The following is a 7,978-nucleotide window of genomic DNA, read 5'->3' on the forward strand; positions in this document are numbered from 1 at the left end:
ACATCTCACATCGGGACCCAATTACCGGCAGGAATTGTTTTGTGAAATACCAAACCCTCATGGCACAGCCCGAGATTGGGAACAGATTTATCTGCGTCGCGGGCTGCTCTTCCCCGCTCTCCCCTTCCCTCCCGCCGCACACAGCGGCCCCGGCTGCGCTGCAAAACCCCAGCACGGAGCTGGAGCAGATGGGGTGCGGCTCCTCACGGCATCCCCACAACCCCAGACCCTGGTATGGATACACAGCCCCAAGGAGAAACGACGTTTCCTGCCACCCCAGAACCCGCTGACAGAACCGGACACACACACCCCGCTGTTTATTCTGGTTTTTAATTGTAATCCAAATCATAACACAGCCGTAAAATGCCCCAACAATATGGAATAAGGAATGTGGATGTTCCCAAAGCGTCTACCTCGGGGGTCAGAACCCAATCATACAAAAATAGAAAATAAGGTATTTTTATATATATAATATATATATATATATATATATGACATTTATATAAAGTCAAGAGCTTTTTGGTGTCAGAGCTGAGCTGGTATTTACACAGGTGACAACGGAAGAAACGAGAGAAGGAGTAAAAATAAATACAGGTGTGGGCAGAGCAGGGGGTGCGGGGCCACGCAGCCGCTGTGAGGGGTCCTGGGGGGTGGGCAGGGCCAGCTCCCCCCGCAGCCCGGGCTGTGCCCAAAGCTGTCCTGGCAGGAATTGGGAGGGCTGGGGGCAGCTGCCTCGGGCGATGGGCTCTGGGTAGGGGGGTGGTTGTGCCCCCCAGCCAGGGCTGCCGCTGCACCAGCCCTCGGGGCACTGGCGTCACCTCCGAAGAGGGTGGGAGCCTGGTCTGAATTGGCCTAAGGAAACCTAAACTGAAATCCACCTGAACACACACATGCTGAAACTTTAGGAGACAATAACATACTTTTTTTTTTTTTAATATATATCTATAAAAATATATATCTATCTCTCTCCAATCTGGTGCAGCGTGCACTGCCTTTCCTGCCACTGGCAGCTGGGGCCGAGCCCCTCAGGGAAGGCGAAAGCGCAGATTCCCTCTAGACCTCGAGGTCCTGGCCAGAAACGTCAGCAGAGTACCGAGAATTAATCCAAAAATAAATAGGCCCGGGGCTGCCGGCCAAAGACACGTTGGGGGGGAGCCCACGGACACCCCTCGGCAGTGCACGGGCAGCAGGGAAGGGCACCGGCCACTCCGCCGGGCACCGGAGCACCCCGGGCATCTCGGCCTTGCTCTGGCCACGAGCCCCCCTCTCCCCTGCTCCCTGGCCGGCAGGATGGGAACCGAGCCCCCTGCGACTGCTTAACATACACAGGGATAAATAAGGATCTTTTTGTTTGGTTTTTTTTTTTTTTTTATCTTAATAAATATCACGTAAATGGTTTGTACAATATACACATAATGCCCCTGTCTCCCAGCTCCGCCTCGGCCGAGGGACGATTCACACATAGTTCTCCTCCACGCTGTCCGTCTCTGCGGAGAATTTGGCAGCTGCTGGAAACAGAGAGAAGCGGTGAGGGGGGGTTGTGAGGGGCTCTGGGGGTCTCCGTGCCCGCCGGTCCCAGCCCCGCTCACCTGAGCAGCTCCCGTAGTGGCGCACGCCGATGGAGCGGCCGCGGTGGCAGGTGGCTCGCCGCAGGTGGCACGCCGAGGGGTAGGTGACGTTGTTGTTGCCGCACAGGGCGTGGTCCAGGCTGGTGGGCTCGGGGCACGGGGCCGTGCGGCACATCACGCAGTGGGCGCTGCCCGTCTGGTCCACCACGCAGGTGTGGGTGCCAGGACACACCACGCTGGAGCAGGACTCTGCGGGGAAGCACGGGGTTGGAGTGACCCCAGGGACGGCCAAGCCCTTCCCGCAGCTGCTTCACCCCAGGGAGGCTTTGGGCGTCATCCCAGAGAAACCCAGAGCTCTCCCTGTTTTTGCTACCAGGGAGCAGAGCAGAGCAGAGGCCGGAGGGTCGTGATCTCCCCCATCAGCGATGTTCCCGAGGGCAGGGGCTGGCAGGGCCGGCGTCCTGAGCGCAGGGGAGCTCGTGACCCTGAGTCCCTGGGCTCGGCCCTGGCCAGAGCTTTGCCACGCGGGAGGAGCCGAGGTCCAGCTGCAGCGGCGGGGCCTGGCTGGGCCAGCGGCCGCACGCAGGTGCCTTGGCGGGGAAGCAGCAGCCACTGCGGCCAGGCTGGCAGCTGCCGCGCTGGCCCCGGCGAGAGGGAAGGGCAGGGTCACCCTGGACCAGACCCAGCACCGCAATGAGGGCGCACGGGGGTGGAGGGAGCCTGTGCAGCAGGATCGGGCCCTGCACGGGGCTCTGCTGGGGTGGGTGGAGGCTCGTGCACCCCCACCGTCCCTCCACCCTCCTCTCTTTCCCTGATGGATTGGAGGATTTGGCATCTGCAGCTCCCAGCTCCCATTTCTTGCCCCACGTTTCCCTGCGCAGCCCAGCGCTCGACAGGCAAAGCCTTTCCAGAAAGGAGGGCTGGAAAAATAACCATAATCCTTCTGACAGCTCTTGGCAGGGCTGGGAGGATCACTGCACTCTTTACAAAAGAGGAAAAAAAGGGGCTTGACGCTCGTAAATGACATTTTAGGGACTGTTACTGCTCAGGCTGCGGCGAGGCCAAACCCCATTGCGCCAACAAGCTGCAATGTCCCCTCCAGTGACAACGGGACACATGTCCTGCAGAGCCCTGCACCGGGACAGACCTTCCCTCCTTGTACCACAGGGAATGGGGACAGGACAGGGACAGGACGGGGATGGGATGCAGTGGGGTAGGGGCACGACTGCACCTACTTTTGCATTTGCCCTGGTACATCACTTCGAGGTCGGGGTGGTCTCTGCACTTGGCCGTCAGCAGGTCGCACTCGTCCCGGTAGGTGTAGCCGTCGGAGCCACAGACCTGCAGCTTGCGGGGCAGGCTGGAGCAGTCGGGGGCACACGCACACTGGGGACGCCCGTGCTTCATCTTGCAGACCTTGTCGGGGCCGCACACCACCCCCTCGCAGCTCTCTGGGGACAGAGGGCAGCGGCACGTGAGGACGCGGCAGTGGCCGTCAGAGGAGGGTCCGTCCCGCCTATCCCCGCAGCGTGACACCGAGTGGGACAGGGACGGCATCGCCCTCGTGGTCCCAAACGCCCCCCGGGTGACAGCCTGCGCACTGACGCCGAGCTGTCCCAGCGGCATCTGGATCCGCTCAGCTCCGCCGAGGAGCAGGTCGTTGGCTGCCACTCCGCGCAATCCTCCAGCGCTCACCCCAGCCGGAGCCCCGGCTCCGCTCAGCACCCGCTCACTCCTTCCCATCTATTTATTCTTTGGAAGGAGACGTTTCTTTTTCTTGTGCAATGGAAAAAAAAATCTATCTCTACAAGGCCTCAGTTCCTCCAGAAGGAGCCGAGCTTCGCGAGTTGTCCGGGCGATGGGGAATGCCGCTCCCGGCAGACAATGCCCGGCCCTGTCTCGCTCCGTGACTGGAACACAAGAGCGGGAGGCAGCAGCCAGCGCCGGTCCCCAGACAGGCAGATGCTTTGTCCCCCCGGGTCACCTCCCGGCCAGCGCGGGGGCCAGGTTCAGGGGGTCCCGCCAGTGCCCCAGGACTGTGCCCACGCCGGCGGGGATGGAGTGGGGCCACCGGCTCCAAGCAGGGGCCCAGACGCTGGTGGCTCTGCGAGGACAGGCAAAGGGGTCAGCAGCAGGGATGGGGGGCTCTGTCTGGGGCTGCTGGACTCCCCTTTGCCTCCCAAAGCCGACACATCCCTCACCCCAAAAACGCCCCCGTATCTCCCAGGACACAGGCGCTGCTGGGACCCAGCAGCACCCACGGAGAGGAACGCAGGGCAGGAGCAAAAGGCTCCCCAAGATGGGAATTCACCCCAGCAGGAAGGATCCCCGCAGACAGGGTGTGTGCTGGGAGCTCTGGGAGGCACAGAGGGGGATTTCCCTGTGGGAGATGGACCACCTTAGGAGACATGGAGGAGGAGGAGGAGGGGGAGAAAGAGAAAGAGGAGGACAGGGAGAAGAAGGAGAAGGAAGAAGGGGAAATTCCCTGTCTGCTTGGCCCCGTTGTCCCTGGGGGAAATTCCCTGCTGGAAAACACTTTCCCATTTTGCTCCCTGATTACCATAGCTGGGGCCTGTCCCAGGGAAGAGAAGGCTGAGACTGGGGGACTCCAGGACAGAGGGGGACAGCTCTGTGTCCCACGGCTGCCAGAGCAAACAAGACCCTCATCACCCTCCACTCAGAGACGTTGCCAGCAGTGCAGAGTCCAATCATCCAGACTATCCCAGTAAGGAATAGTTGGAGCAGTTGGAGAATCCACCCGTGACCCCAGCCCTGCAGCCTGGCTTCCCCTGCACTGGGTCCTTGGGGGGGACACCGTGTCCCTAGCAGCTGGAGCCAGGAATTTCACCTCCTCCCCAGAGACTCATCTCCAGAGCCCCTGGGGTCTGGCCAGCACCATCCCTGGCCGCCCCGGCTGCAGCCCACTTTATCCTGGAGTAACCTCTCCCAGCCTCGCGAGCCCGGGGAGTGGGAGCACAGCTCCTCTTATCCGCCCTCTTCCAAGGCCTCTGGAGCCTGGTGAGGAGCAGCACCAGCTCCATCTGGATGGGACAGGCAGGGGCTGGCTGAGGGTGGGGGGTTGTGGTGCACGTGCTGGCCAGGCTCTCCAGCGGTTTCCTCAAAGATCCTGCTGCCAGACACCAATAAACCCCGGGAACCACAGCCCCCACCGTGGCCTGCAGCCAGCAGCAGCCCCCCCCCCGTGTCCCCCGGCCTCCTGACAGAGATGAGTGAGGTGAGTGCAGACTCCTGGTTGAGGGTTGCCCGTCCCACTGTGCTTTGCCTCCAGCACAGGGGAGCCCCTGGAGAGAGTCCCAGCGCTCCCAGCTCCCTCCAAGCAGGGATGGGGCTGGAGCCAGGATCTCACTCAGCTTTTGGCTGGCACAGTGTGCAGCCCCGAGCTGCAGCAGGACAGGCCTGAGGAGCTGCCATTGCGGCAGTGCCGAGGGGTGCAGGGCGCTGGGGGAAGTGGTTTTGTTTAAAAACATTTTCCCCTTTAAGCAAATAACAACATGACCTTCCAAAGCCCTGCTCCTGCCTCCTGCGGGCAGCAGGTCCTCGAGCGTGTTCTCACACAGCCACGCAAGTGCTGGAGGATCCGCAGCTCCGGCACACGCCAAAACATCTGGCGGGGCTGGAACTCACAGCTGGAGAGTTTCCACTTCTGGAACTGCCCGTTACATAAAGCCATTTCACACACGCGCTGGGAGGAGCGAGGGGCAACGGAGGGGAAGAAATCGATCTTTTTTTTTTTTTTTCCTTAGAAAAAACCTGACGAAGTTTCCTTCTGAGCAGCCGTGGCGAGGGCAGGGGAGGGAGGCCCCAGCGCGGAGGGGTTAACTTGGGAACAGCCAGCCCCAGATCCTCTCCCTGCACTTGGCTGCCCAGCCAAGACCTGGGTCATGCATCCCTCTCCGCTGGGAGAGCAACTAAAATACACTCAAAACGAGAGCAGCCGGGGGACACAGGCTGTCCCGCCAGCCCTGATGCACGGCAGCATCCATCCGGGAGCTGCAGCAGCAGGAGCATGGGGTCAGCGGTCCCTGGGGTCCCTGTGCTGTCCCAGACCGCCAAGGAGAGCCCTGTGTGGTGAGCTCTGTGCTGCTGCATCACCCGGAGCTGCAGACTCGTGAGTGTTACCCCCAGGGCTCCACACATTCCCCGCGGGCAGAGCTCAGCCCCACAGCAGCCTCTCAGCCCCCCCAGCCTCCTCACCTTTGCAGGGGTGGCAGGTGACCAGCCCCAGGAAGCCCAGCAGGCTGATCTTGTTGCCTGGGTAGGTGTAGTTAGACCAGGCCACGTCCACGTTGCCGTTGGCACAGCATTCCTCCCACGTCACGCCTGTCTTCAGGATCATGGTGCACTTGGCCTCCTTGCCCTGTTGCAGCCAGCAGATTCCACCTGTGGAGAGGGCAGGGGGTGAGGGATCCCTGCTGTGCCAGGACCCCTGTGAAGGGCACCGAGATCCTGCCTGTGGCTGGACCACTTTGGGGCAGAGGCACAGGGATCCCTCCAGCGCCTGGGACAAGTTGGGGAACCTAGAGATGCAGTGTGCTGTCTCCTGCGGCACAAGAGCCGTCCCAGGGCAGGCATCTCCAAGGATCCCCGGCACAGTGACTCAGTGCCCCCACAGTCACCCCAACACTGCTGCCAGCTCTTTTCCTGCCCACAGGCTCCGAATGCAGCACTTGGACCACTGGGATGGAGCAGTTATCCCAGCACTCCCCCTGATGCTCTGGGAGATGCCCAGCCTGCCAGCCAGGCTTGTAGCTTGCCCTCCCCTGCCTGCCTGCATCTCTGCCCAGTTCTGCCCGGCCCCACAGAGAGGGGGTCCCAGCCCAGGGCAGCAGACAGAGCGGGGCCAGTGGGTGGCTGCTGCGAGGGCTGGATCTCCCGGCATGTGCCGGTGGCCCCGCAGAGGGATGGAACTGTTCCCTGACACGGGAGCCGACACCCACGGCCTCGGCAAGGAGCATCTGAGCCAGCGGCTGGAGTACAGGGCACTTGCCCCAGCCCTTGGGTCTGGGCCAGAGCCGCGGTACCAGATCCCTCTGACTCAAAAGCCTGTTTGTTCCGTGACCCACCAGCGAAGCAGTTAGATGATTTTTTTTTTTTTTTTTTTTTTTTTTTTTTTTTTTGTGAGTGATTTCTTTGCCATTTCCGCCTCTGCAAACCAGCCTCTTGTGACGCTTATTTGGGTTCGTGCTCTCATTAGCTGCGCTTGAGCTCTGCTAGAACGGCGAACGATGGAAGGGAGGGATGGGGGCAGGGACGGGTCCTGCGCTGCCGGGTGGGAGTCGCTCCCCTCCTCAGCAGGATTCACCCTGCTCCGAAGCGGAGCCCGCCCCCGCCCCAAGACCCCCTGTGTCCCCCTCTTTCCTCACGCACACGATTCTGCTTCGGTCACCAGCACATGGAGCTCCCAGCCCGGCTGCATCCGCGGGGCAGCCGGGGATGGAGCAAACCCTGGGGCTGCGGGAAGCAGCTCCTGGACACCTCGGGCAGCGCCAGCCGCTCCAGCACGCGGCTGCCATCGGGGTTTATCCTCCGCGGATCCGTCCAATCGCTCTTCCAAGCTCGATTTCCCGTTACAACACCGCGCGGCCCCCGCTCCCCGCGGAACATTCAGCATCGTGCGAGGGGAAGGTGGAAACTCCCGCACCGCTGCGGGAGAGGCGGCACCGGCGGCACCTCGCGGCTCCGAGGCGCTGATAAAACCTCGGTCCCGGGTCTCGGGACGGCCTCTCCCGCTGTCCCGACGCCGCCCAGGCACGGCGAAAGCCGCTAGCACCGGCAGCGGAACCGGCAGGGTCCAAGCTCCGAACTCCACAGCCTGACCACGGACCTGCCCCGCTCCCGGCCCGTCCCACCGGGGACACGCAGCCCCGAGCCGAGCCTGCCGCCCGGGAGCAGGGATCCCCCGGGACACACCGGGTGCGGGATGCCGGGGCCGGGCAGCGGCACCGCCGCCATCCGGGACGCGGCGGCGGAGCCGGGGGGGACCCGCTCGGTCTCTCCCTCCGCGCAGCCACGGGACCCGCCCGAAGGAGGGACGGCGGGGACCGGGACAACCCGAGCGACACCGCAGGGCACCCGGCAGCGGCCGGTAAAGCGGTTCGCACCGGCGAGAGCCCGGCATCCGCCCTGCGGGACGGGACAGCGGTGCCCGGAGCTGCCGCCCCATAACGGCACCGCGACCCCGGGCCGGGCCACCCCCGCCCCGAACACCTGCCGGCGGGAGCGGCGTTACCGGCGGCCGGGGCGGAGCGGGCGGAGCGCGCCGGGACCCCCGCCGGGACCGGGACCCCCAGGGCTCTTACCGTGCGCGGCGGCGGGGCTGCAGAGCACCAGCAGGCAGAGCGCCAGCCGCAGCGGCATGGCCGGGCCGGGCGGGGACGGGCCGGGACGGG

General features: G+C 63.2%; 1 protein-coding gene across 2 annotated transcripts; it reads right to left on the bottom strand.

Moving 5' to 3' along the window:
• Nucleotides 1-314: 314 nt before the first annotated feature.
• FSTL3 (follistatin like 3) lies at nucleotides 315-7,978 on the bottom strand. 2 transcript variants are annotated; one of them, XM_040086751.1, is made up of 5 exons: nucleotides 7,889-7,978; nucleotides 5,784-5,969; nucleotides 2,804-3,019; nucleotides 1,590-1,817; nucleotides 315-1,505 (listed from the first exon to the last, which is right to left on the bottom strand). In XM_040086751.1, the coding sequence occupies exons 1-5, from the start codon at nucleotides 7,944-7,946 to the stop codon at nucleotides 1,456-1,458; spliced, it is 738 nt and encodes a 245-aa protein (XP_039942685.1). In that variant the 5' UTR covers nucleotides 7,947-7,978; the 3' UTR covers nucleotides 315-1,455. The 2 variants fall into 2 exon arrangements, with proteins under 2 accessions (XP_039942685.1, XP_039942684.1); XM_040086750.1 differs by having other exon boundaries at nucleotides 315-1,508.

The sequence above is a fragment of the Hirundo rustica genome, chromosome 26, assembly GCF_015227805.2.
Source record: "Hirundo rustica isolate bHirRus1 chromosome 26, bHirRus1.pri.v3, whole genome shotgun sequence".
Classification (NCBI taxonomy): Eukaryota; Metazoa; Chordata; class Aves; order Passeriformes; family Hirundinidae; genus Hirundo; species Hirundo rustica.

Bases quoted from the DNA above. Each gene is read 5' to 3' on its own strand.
- FSTL3 (XM_040086750.1), bottom strand. From the start codon at position 7,946: ATGCCGCTGCGGCTGGCGCTCTGCCTGCTGGTGCTCTGCAGCCCCGCC. The intron at 5,970-7,888 runs GTAAGAGCCCTG...CCCTCTCCACAG, and splicing joins CAGCCCCGCCGCCGCGCACG to GTGGAATCTGCTGGCTGCAA. The intron at 1,818-2,803 runs GTAGGTGCAGTC...GCTTCCCCGCAG, and splicing joins GTACCAGGGCAAATGCAAAA to AGTCCTGCTCCAGCGTGGTG.